Here is an 18,181-nt window from a genome sequence, read left to right on the forward strand (position 1 = left end):
GGTCAGGCGATCAAGACCATCCTGGCCAACATGGTGAAACCCCGTCTCTACTAAAAATACAAAAATCAGCTAGACGTGGTGGTGCGTACCTGTAATCCCAACTACGGGAGGCTGAGACAGGAGAATCGCTTGAAGCCAGGAATCGGAGGTTGCAGCGAGCCAAGATTGCACCACTGCACTCCACCCTGGCGACAGAGTGAGACTCCATCTCAAAAAAAAAAAGAAAAAAAAGTGCTGGTAGCTTCGGCCTTGGTTTGCTAGACCCCTAATCCCCCATATAAGAAAGCATACTACCCTTCTAGAGAAACCATGTGGTGAGAGCTGAGACTACATAGAGATAGGGACCCAGCTAAGGCCAGTTTTCCAAAGATACACACCAAAGCCATAGATGTGTCTTGTGGAGCAGAAGAATCACCCAGCTGAGAACCTGCCCAAATTCCTGACCAATGAAGTCATGAATTATAACAAAATGGTGGTTGTTTTAAGCTACTAAGTTTTGGAATATTTCTTACACATCATTAAAGAACCAGAATAGCATTCTTTTTCAGGAACTCTACATATTAGTAAAATTAGTCATTTTTCAGATTTAATGCAAACATATTTTTCCCAGATGTTTTGGCTTTGTTTTCACTTTTTAGTCACGCAAAATTTTATTTTTATGTACTTGCATTTATCATTCCTTTTTTCCCCAAAAATCAGCTAGAGCATACAATTGAGGAAAAGATACAATTTTTAAGAACAAGAGAGATGAAATATCTAAGGTTGAACTTAAGAAATCACAAGGTCTATATGAAGAAAACCAAAAACTTTTGAAAGATTCAAAGGAAAGTTTGAACAAATAAGAAGACATCATCTACTTGGATTTAAAAAAGTAATCCTGGCCGGGTTCAGCTAACACGTGTAATCCTAGCACTTTGGGAGGCCGAGGCAAGATCACTTGAGGCCGGGAGTTCAAGACCAGCCTGGCCAACATGACAGAACCCGGTCTCTACTAAAAATACAAAAAATTAGCCAGGTGTGGTGGTGCATACCTGTGGTCCGAGCTATTCCAGAGACTGAGGTGGGAGGATCGCTTGAGACCTGGTGGGGAAGTTGCAGTGAGCCGAGATTGCACCACTGCATGTCAGCCTGTGCCACATCAGAAGATCCTGTCTAAAAAAAAGGGGGGGGAGGGTAGTGGGGAAAAATAAACATGCTGTCTTGAAGTCAGACAACGTGACACTCTATTGGGTTTGGATGGGGGAATATTTTTTAAAGACTGGGTCTCACTATGTTGCCCAGGCTGGACTGTAGTGGCTATTTATAGGTGCCATTACAGCTCACTGCACTCTTGAACTCCTAGGCTCAAGCAGTCCTACTACCTCAGCCTCCCCTAGTACTTGGGAATACAGGCCATGCCACCAAACCCAGCTAGGCAATCTTTTTTTTTTTTTTCTTTTTGACAGGGCCTGGCTCTGTTGCTCAGGCTGGAGTGCAGTGGCATGATCTCTGCTCACTGCAACCTCTGCCTCCTGGGTTCAAGAGATTCTCCTACCTCAGCCCCCAGAGTAGCTGGGATTACAAGCACGCACCATCAGGCTTGGCTAATTTTAAAATGTTTTTGTAGAGCCAAGGTCTGATAATGTTGCTCAGGCTGGTGTTGAACTCCTGGGCTCAAACAAGCCTCCTGCCTCTGCCTCTCAAAATGCTGGGATTACAGGCATGAGCTAGCACACCCGGCTGAAATTTTTTTTTTTTTTTGAGGTGGAGTCTCACTCTGTCACCCAGGCTGGAGTGCAGTGGCGCGATCTTGGCTCACTGCAACCTCAGCCTCCCAGATTCAAGCAATTCTCCTGCCTCAGCCTCCTGAGTAGATGGGACTACAGGTGCCTGCCACTACGCCCGGCTAATTTTTGTATTTTTAGTAGAGATGGGGTTTCACCATATTGGCCAGACTGGTCTCGAACTCCTGACCTTGTGATCCACCCGCCTCAGCCTCCCAAAGTGCTGGGATTTACAGGCATGAGCCACTGTGCCCAGCCCCGGCTGAAATTTTTTAAAGGAAATAGTTATCCCAAGCATTTGCTAGCTTTGTGTAGTTTATTTATTCTTATTTATTTTTTTGAGACAGAGTCTCGCTCTGTCGCCAAGGCTGGAGTGCAGTGGCATGATCTCGGCTCACTGCAACCTCTGCCTCCCGGCGATTTGCAGACAGCGATTCTCCTGTCTCAGTCTCCCACAGTAGCTGGGATTACAGGCGTGTGCTACCATGCATGGCTAATTTTTGTATTTTTAGTAGAGACAAGGTTTCACCGTGTTGCCCAGGCTGGTCTCGAACTCCCGACCTCAGATGACCCACCTGCCTCGGCCTCCCAAAATGCTGGGATTACATGCATGAGCCTGGCCGCTTTGTGTAGTTTAAAAATCACTTTCAATTCAAACCCTTTCTGAGGTTGTCATTACTATTATCCCCACTAAACAGAAGCCCTCAGAAAAGCTAATTTTGATTCTGCCATTTGCCCTAATCCGTGTTCCCTTAAGGCAAGTCCTTTCAAAAGTCTAAACTTCAGTTTCCTCTTCTATAACATGTGTATGCCAATTAAATGAACTCTCTGCCAGGCCACAAGCCATGACACAATGGAAAGGTAGTTGGGCTTTGGGGTCAGGCACAACTACGAATTCCAGCTCCTCCACTTAGTAGCTGTGTTATCCAGGGAAGGACATGTTCTGACACTGGCTGACTCCTAACTGTGTGCACACATAGACAATTCTTTCATTGAATCTTCAACCCCCTGAGTAAAGTTAATCTTTAATCTCCGTTTTGAAAACTAAGCCAAGACACGGTGAGGCTGAGTAATTTATCCTTTGTCACCCAACTCTAAAAGAGCTGGATTTGCGCCCGGCATGTAGATTTCAGCGTCTTCATGGTAGATCGCCACCCTCAGTTGCCACCTGAACAGTAAACTCGCTCCACGAAGTGGCTGAGCTGAATCCGTAACTGGAGCGAACCAGCCGTCTGGCTTTGGAATGCAGACCGCCCCTGGCCGACTGCCAGAGGCGGGAGGCCTGAAGTTTGGGCTTCTTGCCGCCCTACCCTGTCCACCACAACGCTGTTATCAAGCCTAAACTTTTAGGAAAGGCACGAAATTAACTCACTTTACAAACAGAGATACACAGTGGGACAATTTTGGCTTTTTAAGCTAACTCAGAAAATGGAGATACGGGCTGGGCGCAGTGTCTCACGCCTGTAATCCCAGCACTTTGGGAGGCCGAGGCGGGCGAATCTTGAGGTCAGGAGATCGAGACCATACTGGCCAACATGGTGAAACCCCGTCTCTACCAACAATACAAAAAATTAGTAGGACGTGGTGGCACGCGCCTGTAGTCCCAGCTACTCGGGAGGCTGAGGCAGGAGAATCGCTTGAACCCGGGAGGCGGAGGTTGCAGTGAGCTGAGATCGCGCCACTGCACTCTAGCCTGGGCGAGAGAGCGAGACTTCGCCTCAAAAAAAAAAAAAGAAAAGAAAAGAAAAGAAATTGGAGACATGGCAACCGAAGGCACCTCCTCCCGCCTGCCTCCAGGTGGCGCTATAGGACCGGTCCACCTTCCACAGCGCAGACGCCTCAGTTTGGCCTCCCTCGGAGGCCATGCAGCGGAGAAACATGACTTCGTGGCTAGAGGGGCATTTCCTAGGAGACGCCCATGTCGCCGCGTAACCTTCACATACTTCCGCTTCCGGTTCTTTATTCCGGAAATTGCTCTCAGAGGCAGCGTGAGGTTGTGCTCTTTGTGAAATTTCACCATGGCGTACCGTGGCCAGGGCCAGAAAGTGCAGAAGGTTATGGTGCAGCCCATCGTATCCTACGCAGGATGTCAGGACTGGGAGGTTCGGGCCAGAATACAGGGTGCGAAGGCGCAGACTGAGAGCAGGCCTGGGGTAGCGGAGTACGAATCCACATCCCATGAGCCCCCGGGGCGACCAAGACTGGAAGAAAGCGCGGGTAGTTGAAGAACCGTGATGGTGGGGAGGTGGTCTTGGGTGGACCCCTGCCGTGGGGGAATGCAGGAATGGAGGCGGCGAAAGGAGGGAAGAGAACTTTAGGTGCGGAGTGAAAAAGGGAGTTAAAGGTTTCGGGAAACTCCAGGGGAATGAAAGTAGAAGGGATGTTCTTTAATCTTTAGAAGACCCCTAATGAATGCCCAGCTGGGCACTTTTTGTTTGCGTAAGCACCAGACCTCGCGTTCAGTATACCAAGGTGAGACGGGAACAGGGTCGTCCAGTTGTTTCAGGAAGCAGAGTCTATGCTGCTTTTGTATTTTTTCCTTAGCCACTGTGGTGCAGAACCTCATCTTCAGATACTTACAAAATGTACGTAAGTTGCTTGTTTCGTAACTATTTTTTAAATAAGAGATGAACTGATTTAGTTTTTTGTGTTAACCTGAGTGATCGCTGTGTTCTAGAATTTAAAAATAGATGTAACTGGAGATTGAAGGGTAATCGAGGGGAAGGAGTACTGAGAAAGCACTAATGTGGTGAAGTGGTGTGTATCCATGCCACTTCCCAACATGCAAAGAATTGTATTATTACTTTGCAAGATCAAAAATACTTTTTAATTCCAAAAAGTATTATCAGCAGACTTGAGCATGGTATTTGGGCATCAGTAGTTTTGTTAGTAGTGATTATGCCTAGAACGTTGGAACCTCTCCCCTTTAAGATGAAACACATTGGAAGAAAAACCCAACCAACTTAAACCATGTCAAGAGGTGGTGTGTTTAATATCTGTTGGAAAACTTAAAGACGGAAAAAGAAAGAAGGGGTAGCTTCAGAGGAATTTGGTGGCAGCTGCTTTCCTTTGGGGGGAACTTTAGCAACTTAAATTTTATAGTGTGACAACACAACTGAAAAACATTAATTTCAGGTGATAATAATTTTTAACCACCTGAATTGAGGGCTCCTGTCCTGGTTGTTAGGTGTGTGACATGAGAAAGCTTTGTTTTGGAACTGGATTTTGCTGCAAGATATAAGCCCTTGGTCATTAGAAATTGCTGCTTTGTGCTATGCTGTGAAAAACTTTCACTCTTAAATAGATTGAAACCAGCAGCAGTAAGAAATGTTGAGTCCCAAGATCACAGGAAAATTATTAGGTTATATAGTTCCAATATAGAACTTATTAAATGAAAATTCTCTTTGAGATTATTATTACTGGTGAATAATTCTTAGATATGGGCTAATTAGTTAAAACTCTTGACTTACATTCATTACAGTTTTTTTTAGGAGCCATATTTCTCTTGTCGTTTGACCAAAATGGTTAGGTTTTGTGTACTTCAATTTTGGGAGGGGGGCGGGGGAGGGGGCAAGATCTTGCTTAATGTTGCACAGGCTAATCTTGAACACCTGGCCACAAAGCGAATTATTCTGCTTTGGCATCCCAAAGTACTGGAATTACAGGTGTGAATCGAGGCAGCTGGCCTGTTTTTCTTTTTCTTTTTTTTCTTTTCTTTTCTTTTCTTTTTTTTTCAAGACGGAGTCTCACTCTGTCGCCCAGGCTGGAGTGTAGTGGCTCGATCTCGGCTCACTGCAGTTTCCGCCTCCCGGGTTCAAGTGATTCCCCTGCTTCAGCCTCCTGATAACTGGTACTACAGGCGTGTGCTACCACGCCCAGCTAATTTTTTTTGTATTTTTAGTAGAGATGGGGCTTCACCATGTTAGCCAGGATGCTCTCTATCTCTTGACCTTGTGATCCACCTGCCTGGGCCTCCCCAAGTGCTGGGATTACAGGCATGAGTCGCTGCGCCCGGCCCCATTTTTCTTTTTTTAACGTTTCCACTTTTATGATTATTTCAGAGATCGCGGATTCAGGTGTGGCTCTATGAGCAAGTGAATATGCGGATAGAAGGCTGTATCATTGTGAGTATCCAGGCAATTTTATCTCATAGCAGTTTGGTCATAGAAAAAGATTTCTCAGAAAGTGGCTAGCCAGAACAGTGTATAAAAAGTGAAAGATCCAACCTAAGCAAAGTTTTTTGGGGGCCGCTATTTAGCCTTTTTTCATTGTTGATAGGTAAGGATTGGGTAATTTTTAATAGACAGGGAAAATTAACTTTTAATTCATTTTCTTTCCTCTGTCTGTGTTGAGAAGAAAATTTGTATTTTATTTTTGAGAAAGGGCCTTGTTCTGTTGCTTAGGCTGGAGTGCAGTGGCACAGTCATGGCTCGTTGTGGCCTCAACCTCCTGGGCTCAAGCAGTCCTCCTGCCTCAGCCTTCCAAGTAGCTAGGACCAAAAGTGTGCACCATCACAGCCTGCTAAATTTTTATTTTTTATAGAGACGAGGTCTCACATTGTTGTCCAGGCTGGTCTCCTGGGCTCAGGTGATTCTCCCACCTCAGGCTCTCAAAGTCTTGGGATTACAGGCATGAGCCACGATGCCTGGCTGAAAATTAACTTTTAAAAATTATTTGAAAAAAAATATTTGAGCAACGATGTTAGTATGGAGAGAGGGGACAAAAGAAAGGAAATTAGGAAGGGTGGGGACTAATGGAATTGTTTGTTGTGGGTTAGGTGATACCTGAATAGAGCTCAGTGGGGTTAAATAGGGATAGCAGGCTACCCTAAGTAATTTTTTTTTTTAAGTTGGGATCTTGCGTTGTCACCCAGGTGCTGTCAGAGCTCACTACAATCTTGAACTCCTTGGCTCCCACCTCAGCCTCTAGTAGCTGGGACTATAGGCATGCACCACCATGTCCAGCTAATTTTTAAATATTTTGCTGGGCGCGGTGGCTCACGTCTGTAATCCTAGCACTTTGGGAGGCCGAGCATGATGAATCACTTTAGCTCCGGAGTTCGAGACCAGCCTGGGCAACATGATGAAACCCTGTTTCTACCAGAAATACAGAAAGTAGCCAGGCACGGTGGTGCGCCCTGTAGTCCCAGTTACTTGGTGGGGCTGAGGCAGCAGAATTGCTTGAACCCAGGAGGTCGAGCTGCAGTGAGCCGAGGTCACACCACTGCATTCTAGCCTGGGAGACAAAGTGAGATCCTTTCTCAAAAAAAAGAAAAAAGACTTTGGGTGGAAGGTGGAGTGCGGGGCTTGAGATGAGTGAATCTTTGAAGTTAGTTGGATTTTGTATCTGCATAGGTATACACATTTAAAATGGGTTGGATGTGATTTTCTTTGACGATGACAGTTTGTTTATTTTTCTAGGGTTTTGATGAATATATGAACCTTGTATTAGATGATGCAGAAGAGATTCATTCTAAAACAAAGTCAAGAAAACAACTGGGTAAGGATATAAATGGTCTTACAGAATTGTAGAAATGTTTTGTTCACTTGCAGAATTCAGTGACCTGCAACTCAGTTCATGTTTGATTTTACTTTGCATTTGAGAAGTTATTATTCAGAGTAGTAGTACACTTTTGAAATTATTCTCTACCACTCACTTCTCACCACACTCCATTTTGGCTTCTCTGCCCAGAGAGCTCTCACCAAGGGAACCAAAGACTAGTGGTGTTAAATCTAATGATCAGTACTAATCCTCATTTTAATTAAACTCTCAACAGCATTTGGCACCATTGGCCACTCCTTCCTTAAAGCGCTTTGTTCCCTTGTCTGAGTGGGGGGGAAAACCCAAGTAGATCTTTCTATTTCCTCAGTTGACAATAATTAACACAGAAGACTTCTGTGACCAGATGTGTGGGCGTATTTCCCCACACACCAAGCAAGCAGTCAGTTCGGCAGTGGACGTCAGCTTGGAGTCGTCAAGTTCAGTTCAGTTCTAACACTATCTACCTGGAGATAGTGTCAGTTCCCAGAGGTTGAGGGCTCAATCCCCAAGATTGCCTTCCCTGCCCCTCGATGCTCCACCAGATGCCAATTGTCAGCTCCAGATTGTTTTACCTGTCCTTACTGACTGGCTGTAAACTGGGTCCCATAACCCCTCCTTTGGTTTAATTAATTTGCTAGAGCAGCTCACAGAACTCAGGGAAACACTTATATTTACTGGTTTATTATAAAGGATATTACAAAGAATACAGATGAAGAGATGCACAGGGCAAGGCATATAGGAAGGGATGCGAAGCTTTTGTGCCCTCTACAAGCTTACTACTCTCTGGGAACCTCCATGTGTTGAGCTGTCAGAAACCCAATGTTTTCAGTTTTTATGTAAGCTTCATTATGTAGGCCTGACTGAATAAATTGGCTATTGGTGATCAGCTTAACCTTCTGCTCCTCTTCTCCTCCCTGGGTTGGAGGGTGGGGCTGAAAGTCTGACCTCACTAATGCCTTGGTCCTTTCAGTGAGCAGCTCCAATGCTGAAACTTTGCAGGGGCTGCTGGTGGTCAGTCAATCATTAGCATACAAAAAGGCAACACCTTAGAGATTCTGAGGATTTTAGGAGTTGTATGGGATTGAAGACCAAATAAATATTTTGCAGTATCACACCTTGGCTCTACGATATTATACTTGGGTTTTAATTTTTCATTTCTGGCTATTTTTCAGACTTGTATGTTCATTCTTTGGGACCCAGTCACTAAATGAGTTGCTCCAGGCTTGGTTCTAGGCCCTCCTGTCATTCAGTATTGTCTGCCTAGGCACTGGAGTACAGCTTCAATTACCATCTATGTATATTGACTCCCAAATTTGGGACTCCCAAGTCTGGGCCTATTCACCATTTCTACTTGAATGTTTCAAAGGCTTCTTAAAGTCAGCATATCAGAAAGCAAACTCAATTCCAACTCACACTGTTTAGAGCTATTGTATTATTATTTCCCGCCTTATTGAATGGCACCAGTTTCCAATTCAGCTTACTAATTGATTTCTCTGCAGCTACCTCCAGTTTGCTTTCCAGGCCTCAGTCATCTTTTAAAAACACCAATCTGAACATGTCATCCCTTTGCTTGAAATTCTTCAGTGACTTCCTGTTGCTCTTAGGATAAAAAAAATCTAATGATTCTGCAAATCTAATGATCTTTATGATCTAGTCTTATCTCCCTCTGCTCATCTCATATCACTGTGCCTTACTTTCTGAGCTTTAGCAACACTTGTCTTATTTCAGTTCTTTGAGTCTGTGCATTTGCCCAACCATTAATCTTTGTATATGATATTCCTTGTGTCTTTAGAGCTCAGATCAAATATCAGTTCTCTTAAGACAGTGGTCCCCAACCATTTTGGCACCAGAGACCAGTTTTGTGGAAGACAGTTTTTCTATGGACCGGAGTGTGGGGGATGGTTTTCGGATGATTCAAGCACATTACATTTATGGTGCACTTTATTTCTATTATTATTACATTGTAATATTTAATAAAATAATGATACAACTCACCATCATGTAGAATCAATGTGAGCCCTGAGCTTATTTTCCCACAACTAGACAGTCCCATCTGGGGGTGATGGGAGACAGTGACAGATCATCAGGCATTAGGTTCTCATAAGGAGTGCGCAACCTAGATCCCTCTATGCCCTGTTCACAATAGGTTTCATGCTCCTATGAGAATCTAAGGCCTCGGCTGATCTGACAGGAGGCAGAGCCCAGGCAGGAATACTAGTGATGTAGAGTGGCTGTAAATACAGATGAAGCTCTGCCACCTTGCCCACTGCTCACTTGCTGTGTGACCTGGTTTCTAACAGGGACCAGGACTGGTACTGGTCTGTGGCCCAGGGGTTAGGAAGCCCTGTTCTAAAAAGTTCAGAGTTTAATTTGATTTTGCTGGGGATGGGGGAGGCGGGGTTATGTGCTCCCTGAGTTTGTAGTAAAACATTTATTATTGAAATTATTAATGTCTCTCCTGTTATGAGATGCTTCACCATAAGTGCATGAATCATGCCTTTTTTGATCCCTAGTGTGCTCAGTACCTAACTCAATGCCTGGCGCATAATAGAAACTAAAAAATACTTGAATAATGAATGGTATTTCTTTCTTTTGTTTTTGGAGACGGAGTCTCACTCTGTTGCCCAGGCTGGAATGTAATGACGCGATCTTGGCTCACTGCAACCTCCGCCTCCTGGGTTTAAGCAATTCTGCTGCCTCAGACTCCCGAGTAGCTGGGACTACAGGCGTGCACCACCGCGCCTGGCTGATTTTTTGTGTTTTAGTAGAGATGGGGTTTCACTGTGTTGCCCAGGCTGGTCTCTAACTTCTGAGCTCAGGCAGTCCACCTGCCTTGGCCTCCCAAATGCTGGGATTACATGTGTGAGCCACTAAGCCTGGCAATGAACGGTATTTCTTAACCCAGTTAATGAATGGTCTTAGTATTCACGGTTTCAAGACACACTGAATCGTTTCTATTAACATCCCATTCACTTGAGGTTTATTTAGGCATTTTGTCTTCATTTGTTAAATGCTCACTAATACTTTTATCAGTGGTGGGTTTCAGGTGTCTCTCAGACCCTCAGGATTCTCATGAACCTATACTAGATATGTGGAAAGTAGATTCTGAGAAGCAGTATGGTGTTTCGCTAGCTTCTTCCTGCTTACACTATTATGAAAACCTGGGTTTTTTAGATTTATTTATTTATTTTTTTGGAGACGGAGTCTTGCTTTGTCTCCCAGGCTTGAGTGCCATGGCACAATCTCGGCTCACTACAACCTCCACCTCATGGGTTCAAGTGATTCTCCTGCCTCAGCCTCCTAAGTAACTGGGATTACAGGTGCATGCCGCCACACTTGGCTGATTTTTTATATTTTAGTAGAAGACGGGGTTTCACCGTGTTGTCCAGGCTGGTCTCAAACTCCTAAGCTCAGGCATTCCGCCCACCTTGGCCTCCCAAAGTGCTGGGATTATAGGCATGAGCCACCATACCCAGCTGGATTTTTCAGATTTTAAGATGTCTTGCCAGGAAGGGCAGGCTTAGCCTCACCGAGGTCATATTATTTATAAATTATTTACCAACTGTTGAATTCTCATGGTAGTATTCATCCTGTAGAATAGAATATTATTAATACCTGCAGAAGCCTGGGAAAGTAGAACAGTTTAATTACTGTTGGAGTTGATCAACATGTCTCAAACTGTTCTGCCAGTGAACACCAGTGTTCCTGAAGATGTTTATAGATTTCTTAGAAAAGTATCGTCTTAAATAACCTTAGGAAAGTTTGGGTAAAACTTAAACAGGTTTGTTTATTGTAGGGTGGAGTTTTGGGTTTTTTTTTTTTTTTTGAGACAGAGTTTTGCTCTTGTTGCCCAGGCTGGCGTGCAATGGTGCGATCTCGGCTCACTGCAACCACCGCCTCCCAGGTTCAAGCGATACTCCTGCCTCAGCCTCGCAAGTAGCTGGGATTACAGGCACACGGCACCACGCCCAACTAATTTTGTATTTTTAGTAGAGATAGGGTGGAGTCTTTAATATACTAACAGCTTTAAGAATGGAGTTATAATATGCTATATTTCCCAAACTTGACATACGACTCATTTCCAAACTTTTACAAACTCAGCATTGGGAAATGTTGTATGAGGCCTATTGAGTTGACTTAGTTCATAGAAATGATGCTTGTCATGAAATACCATCTACCTTTGTTAGTTTGTAGAAAAGGTAAATGTATTCTAATGGAGCCAGAAAGCATTTCACTATATGGACACTTGAAAATGTTTACGTGTTTTTATAAGAAAGCATTTTCAAAATGTTCAAAAACTGGATACAAAATTCTGAGAGTAAAACATCTGAGTGTGTGGCTATTAATAGCCTTTCGTTGTTTTTGTGTTGCAGGTCGGATCATGCTGAAAGGAGATAATATTACTCTGCTACAAAGTGTCTCCAACTAGAAATGATCAATGAAGTGAGAAATTGTTGAGAAGAATACAGTTTGTTTTTAGATGTCCTTTGTCTAATATGAACATTTATTCATATTGTTTTGATTACCCTTGTGTTACACAAGATGGCAATAAATGCTGTGGGATTGTTTGTATTTAAAAATTTACATTGCTTCTTCCTTTTCATCAGTAGAGACTTTTTACACACTAACACCGTTCGTTGTTGGTATTTACTTTAGTTTTCTGAAGGGTGGCAGTTGCCTTGAGCACTTGTATTCGCAGGGCTTGGACCTGTAGATTTTGAGGCAGATAAGGAATTCTGCCTGACAGGTAAGCTTCCAGTATTGGGAGGTGGAGAAGGGGAGGGTTCACAAAAATAAATTGGGGTTATTGCACTAATAAATGTCTTCATCACTTCTGGTTCTGGATGCTGGAATACCAGAGTTTCTAACCTAAATAGGTTGGGTACGTTATTTAATTGGGTCAGTATTGCTCAACACTGTAACTGAGTCACTGTGAGGTCTTTGTGAATTTTATCACTAAGATCAGAATGTGAGAAGTATTTGGGTATAGGCAAAGAATGAAGTGCCTTTCAAGTACTTTAAAAATGAGTTAAGAGTTTACAGGAAAGAGACTGAGATTGGTAATCTGAAAAGGACCACAAGCACAGCTGGTAGGTAAATTGTTAGGCAGAATAATGGTATATTAGAGAAACACACCTGTCTCTTATTCTTATCTCTTAAGAATTTTGGTTCTTCTGCCAGTGATTTCTGGTTGAATTCTTATGTGGGCAGGTTTCCCTTCCCCCAATATTGCACATGGTTCTAGTTAGAATTCTGTTAGATAGATAGTGAGCATATGCTGTTAGCTAGACACAGTGTTGAATCAGTACAGTGAAACAGACTGGTAAACAGGTAGTTTTAATGCCTCATCCTAAGTACTATTTAAATTGGATCTTGAAAGGTGAATAAGGCCTGCCTTAAGTTCTGCTAAAGGCAATGCTGTTATTAAGGATGGATGAGGAAGAACCAAGAAGTCTGGCTCCTACTTTTCTACATGCCTGTGAAGGAGACTGTAGTTTCAGTTCATGAAACTGAATAAAAGAAATCCTTTCTGAGATAAAGGAGATTTGTAGGTGAATGCAGAAGTGTATACAGCTTTGAACCGTCCATTCCATCTATATTCCTCCTGTCTGAACTCATGCTCTTTCGATTATATTTTGAAATAAAGGGCTGCATTAGTTCTTTTAACGTTTGAGTTTGAAATTATTTAAACTGATCACAACATGCAAAGAAAACATTGGGCAGCAGAGGGAGTTACAGCCCTGAGACTGCTTCAGCCCTGCTGGTGAAAAGATTGAGTTGAAGCTTTTTCAGAGCAGAGCAAAGACCTCCCTGCAGCCTTCTTGGCACCAGAATAGCTGGGAAGAAGGATAAAAGCCCAGAGGAGTATAATCTCTAAGAAAACCTGCTGGCTGCCTTTTCCATTTCCCTGTGTGGCCTTTCTGACCTGGCTGCCCTGTGGAAGCAGAGCTGTGCCTGCTGTGGCTTATTCTGAATGGATCAAGACATGGAAGGTTCTATTTTTGACAGAGCAAATGATGATAGTGAGAATTAAGGTACAGCGAACTCTTACAATTGAGGTCTGTATTTAGAAATCCCTGCTTGCTTTCCTGCTCTACTGGAGCCTGTGGTGTTTGCTTTTTAAGTTGTACTTTTCCACCATCTCTAGATCGTTTCTTCCAACCAGAATTTACGGGAGGCGTTGCTCTCTGCCTCATTAAGGTTACTAAAACATCCTGCTGGGAAGCTGCTCTTGTTGGCAGCCCTGGGTTATGTCAACTTTTCTAGAATGGCTGTTGGTTGCTGAGGGGGTCGTGATAGACACCCCTAACCCTCATAGCATTCTTGAAGTGGGGGTGGGAGGAATAGAGAATCAGGCTCTGAAAGAAAAGTGCTGATGTGGGCCTGGTGGTCAATTAGTAGCAGGTAGGGAGAAGGAAAAGTTCGAAAATAATAGGATGTTGTGCTTTGGGGTACCAACTCTTGTCATATCACACTTGTCAACAGTTTCAGGATTAGAGAGTGTACCTCTAGTTTGGATTAAGGCATTATGGGCCGGAAAGTGTCATGGTGGGGTAAGTAAGCCTAGTAGCATCTCAGGTTAACTGGGTAACACAGGCATTTTCCTTAACTATCTACTGATGCATGCTTTTGTGAGGAAATGCTTGTTTGAACTTTATTGTTGAGACAGAGTCTTGCTCTGTTGCCCAGGCTGGAGTGCAGTGCCACAATCATAGTTGACTGTGATCTTGACCTCCTGGGCTCAAGCGATTCTCCCACTTCAGCCCCCTGAGTAGCTGGGACCACAGGCACACACCACCAAGCCTGGCAATTTTTTTTTTAAATGGCAGAGGTAGTTAAGGCTTTATTTTGGAAAAAAAAAAAAATTGTTTTATAGCTGGAGTCATGGGCCAGGGGGGTACCCCAGGCAATAAACTCCATGACTGGGTTGAGGGCTAGGACTGAGCCTCACTTAGGCAAGGCTATGTTCACTCCTGTTTCCTATGCTCCCTTGCACAGTGGCCTCTTCCACTGGCTCTGGGGCATCCACAGGAAGGGATGGGCTGGGAGGGGCTGCCATGGCCATTTACTTGGACAGGACATCAGAGGACTCGGACACCAGCTTCCCATCTTGCATCTCTATTTTCTTCACAACCACAGCACTGGAGGAACCCTGGAGAAGCTGGTGCGGCTAGAGGAGCTAGAGCCCCTGCCAGAGTCAAAGCTGGAACCTAGCCATAGCTGAGGCCAGGGCTTGTGAGGCCCCATGGGCCAAGCTCAGTGTACCTGAGTAGCCACTGGTGGTCTTTATATATATACTTATGTTCTACATCCCAGACTCCAGCCTGCTCTTGTTGCCCTCCAGCAGCTTCATGTAGGTGGCAGCCTCTGTGTCCAGGGCCAGCTTGACATTCCTCAGCTCCTGGTATGCCAGCTTGGGGGGTGGTGTCTTTTAAAAAAAAAAAAATTTAGTTTTAAATATTTATTTTTTTGAGACTGGGTTATAAGACTAGTTAATTTTTGTATTTTTGGTAGAGAGGGGACTTCTCTATGTTGCCCAGGCTGGTCTGAAACTCCTGGCCTCAATCAATCTATCTGCCTTGGCCTCCCAAAGTACTGGGATTAACAGATGTGAGCCACTGCACCCAGCTGCATTGCTGTCCTTAATGGAGGCTCCCCATGATGCTTGGCATTCATGATGGCAGCCTCCAGGGAAGTCTTCTGGCCTTTGAGGCTTTCAGTCTCAGCCTGGAGCTGGCTGATATTCTGGTTCATCTCCAAGATTTTCGTCTTTGTGCGACACATCATCCTCCTGCTTCCCAGCCAGTGTCTGCAGTTCCTCGTACTTGATCTGGTATATGTTTTCAGCCTCCGCCCAACTGCGGTTGGCAATCTTGTACTGTTCCTTGACCTCAGTGATGATGCTGTCTGTGTCCATGGAGTGGCTGTTGTCCATAGACAGAACCACAGATGTGTCCAAGATCTGGGACTGCAGCTCCTGGATCTCCTCTTCATACAGCTGCCTGATGAAGTTGATCTCATCAGTCAGCCCTTCCATGCAAGACTCCAGCTCTGCATTGTTCATGTAAGCTTTATCCATAAACTTCTTGAAGACAAATTCATTGTCCATCTCTGTACACTTACTGATCTCATCCTCATCCTTATTCTTGAAGTCCTCCAGCAGCCCCTCCATGTTGCCAAGCTCTGCCTCCAGCTTCAGCTGCTCCTGGCCTAGAATGTACAGCTGCTGCTGAAGGTTGTTGATACAGCTCTCGAGTATGTTGTCTGTGTTGCTCCACGCTGTCTTCTGCTGCTGCTGCTGGAGACTACACTTGCTCTCCAGCATCTTGTTCTGCTGCTCCAGGAGCTGTATCGTGTCAGTGATGGAGGCAGACTTACTGATAAGGGTCTTGATCTGCTCTTTCTCCTGGGTACACATGGCCTGGGTGTTGGGTTACACCTCCAGCTTGAGGGGGCTCAGCAGGCTCTGGTTCACCATGATGGCTGTGATGCTCCCCATTACCACTGGCCCCACTATAGCCTCCACTCAGACCCGGGCCGGCACCCAGACCACCCCAGAAGCACTGCTGCTACCCACTCGGGAGAGCCTTGAGGAGCTAATGCGGGCACTGGGCCTACTCATGTAGAAGCAGCTGCTGAAGACCCAGGGACCAGAGACGGATACCTTGTAGGACTTCTGGGTCACCCTGGTGAACATGGTAGGGGCAAGAGTGGAGGCAGATGGTCCAAACCAGACAGAGATTTGAGAGGGAATAGAGAAGCTACATCTAGTCTAATTTTTAATTTTTTTTTTTGCCCAGGCTAGTCTCCAACTCCTGAGGTCAAGCAATCCTGCTTTGGCCTCCCAAAGTTCTGGGATTACAGGTGTGAGCCACTGCACTCGGCAAAACTTTATTTTTAAGGTAGCTTGAGGACTTATGTCTGTTAGTACCTGGAGATTAACTTAAAAGTTATATCCAATGGAATTATTAAAAATTTAAAAATGTTAGTACATTTTTATGATCAAAATCCAAACAGTATAGAAATAGAAATAGAAAAAAAGTTGCTCCTTTTCCTACTAGTGTTCTCCTAGATGACCACTGTTAAGAGTTAGATGCTTATTATTCTAAACTTCATGCTAATAGATATAGATTGTTTTGTTTATCATTTTGGTATTCCTTTTTAAAAAATTGTTTTTAGGTTGAGTGCAGTGGCTTACACCTGTAATCCCAGCACTTTGGGAGGCTGAGGCAGGAGGACCACATGAGCTTAGGAGTTCGAGACCAGCCTGGGCAACATGGTGAGACCTCATTTCTTTTTCTTTTTTTTTTTTGAGACCGAGTTTCGCTCTTGTTGCCCAGGCTGGAGTGCAATGGCATGATCTCGGCTCACCACAGCCTCCGCCTCCAAGGTTGAAGCTATTCTCCTGCCTCAGCCTCCCAAGTAACTGGGATTAAAGGCATGTGCCACCATGCCTGGCTAAATTTTTTTGTAATTTTAGTAGAGACGGGGTTTCTCCATGTTGGTCAGGCTGGTCTCGAACTCCCGACCTCAGGTGATCCACCACTTCAGCCTCCTAAAGTACTGGGATTACGGTTGTGAGCCACCGCGCCTGGCCTGTGAGATCCCTTTTCTATAAAAAATAAATTTTAAAAAAGCCAGTTATGGCTCTGGTCCCAGCTACTTCAGAGGTTGAGACAGGAGGATTACTTGTGCCCAGGAGGTTGAGAGAGGCTACAGTGAGCTATGTTTATGTCACTGCATTCCAGCCTGGGTGACAGAGTGAGACCCTGTCTCAGAAGAATAAAAAATTGTTTTGAATTGTGGTAAAATACACATAATATATATTTACCATCTTAACCATTTTTAAGTGTGCAGTTCAGTAGTGTTAAGTATATTCACATTGTGCAGCCAATCTCCAGAACTTTTCTTCTTGCAGGACTGAAACTCTGTACCTATTAACTCTACATTTTCCCTAATGCCCTGGCAATCACCATTCTTCTTCCTTTCTGTCTCTATTATATTTTCTGTTCTAAGTACTTCATATAATAGAATCATGCAGTATTTGTCTCTTTGTGACTGGCTTATTTTATTTAGCATAATGTCCTCAAGCTTCATTCATGTTGTAGAAAATGTCAAAATTTGGAAAATGTAGAAAAAATTTTTTTCTGTCTTTTTGGGGGGACATGGGATGAAGACAGAGTCTCGCTCCATCACCCAGACTGGAGTGCAGCGACGCGATCTCGGTTCATTGCAACTTCCACCTCCCAGGTTCAAGTGATTCTTGTGCTCAACCTCCTGTGTGCTTGGACTACAGGTGTATGCCACCACACCTGGCTTATTTTTTCGTATATTTAGTAGAGACAAGGTTTCACTGTGTTAGCCAGGCTGGTCTTGGAACTCCTGGCCTCAGGTGATCCACCCGCCTCAGCCTTCCAAGTGCTGGGATTACAGGTATGAGCCATCATGCCCAGCCTCTTTCTTTGTTAGGCTGAATAATATTCCGTTGTATCCACGTTTCACATTTTATTTGTCCATTGATGGACCATCTGGGTTGCTTCCATCTCTGCCTGTGGTGAGTAATATTGCTATGACCATGGGTATACAAATGTCTCTTTGAGAACATGCTTTCAGTTCTTTTGGATATATACCTAGATGTAGAATTGCTAGATCATATGGTGATGTTGTTTTTAAATTTTTGAGGAAGCACCCTACTATTTTTCATGGCAGCTTCACCATTTCACATTTTCACTAGCAGTGGATAAGGGTTCCAGTTTCTCCATATTTTTGCCAACACTTTCCTGGTTGTTTCGATAGCCACCTTTCTAATGGGTATGAAATGGTATCACTGTGGTTTTGATTTGTATTTCCCTAACAATTATTGATGTTAAGCATCT

The 18,181-nt window shown here is 44.2% G+C and overlaps 1 protein-coding gene and 1 pseudogene across 4 annotated transcripts; one reads left to right on the forward strand and one right to left on the reverse strand.

The window, feature by feature from the left end:
* Positions 1–3,699: 3,699 nt before the first annotated feature.
* LOC105484779 (small nuclear ribonucleoprotein polypeptide E) lies at positions 3,700–12,971 on the forward strand. 4 transcript variants are annotated; one of them, XM_011746721.2, is made up of 5 exons: positions 3,700–3,835; positions 4,322–4,348; positions 5,825–5,887; positions 7,184–7,262; positions 11,678–12,971. In XM_011746721.2, exons 1-5 carry the CDS (start codon positions 3,782–3,784, stop codon positions 11,731–11,733), a joined length of 279 nt encoding a protein of 92 aa, XP_011745023.1. In that variant the 5' UTR covers positions 3,700–3,781; the 3' UTR covers positions 11,734–12,971. The 4 variants fall into 4 exon arrangements, with proteins under 4 accessions (XP_011745023.1, XP_070934678.1, XP_070934675.1 ...); XM_071078577.1 differs by having other exon boundaries at positions 3,721–3,865; positions 4,308–4,348; XM_071078574.1 differs by lacking the exon at positions 3,700–3,835 and adding an exon at positions 3,862–4,081 and having other exon boundaries at positions 4,308–4,348.
* A 1,399-nt stretch (positions 12,972–14,370) lies between these two features.
* LOC105484780 (keratin, type II cytoskeletal 8 pseudogene) lies at positions 14,371–16,002 on the reverse strand (annotated as a pseudogene).
* Positions 16,003–18,181: the final 2,179 nt, after the last annotated feature.

Source organism: Macaca nemestrina, chromosome 1 (assembly GCF_043159975.1).
Source record: "Macaca nemestrina isolate mMacNem1 chromosome 1, mMacNem.hap1, whole genome shotgun sequence".
In the NCBI taxonomy this organism is placed as follows: domain Eukaryota; kingdom Metazoa; phylum Chordata; class Mammalia; order Primates; family Cercopithecidae; genus Macaca; species Macaca nemestrina.

Excerpts from the sequence above, each read along its gene's own strand:
- LOC105484779 (XM_071078565.1), top strand. The coding sequence starts at position 4,172 with ATGAATGCCCAGCTGGGCACTTTTTGTTTGCGTAAGCACCAGACCTCG. Across the intron at positions 4,349-5,824 it reads TCTTCAGATACTTACAAAAT|AGATCGCGGATTCAGGTGTG; the intron begins GTACGTAAGTTG and ends TGATTATTTCAG. Across the intron at positions 7,263-11,677 it reads AAAGTCAAGAAAACAACTGG|GTCGGATCATGCTGAAAGGA; the intron begins GTAAGGATATAA and ends TTTGTGTTGCAG.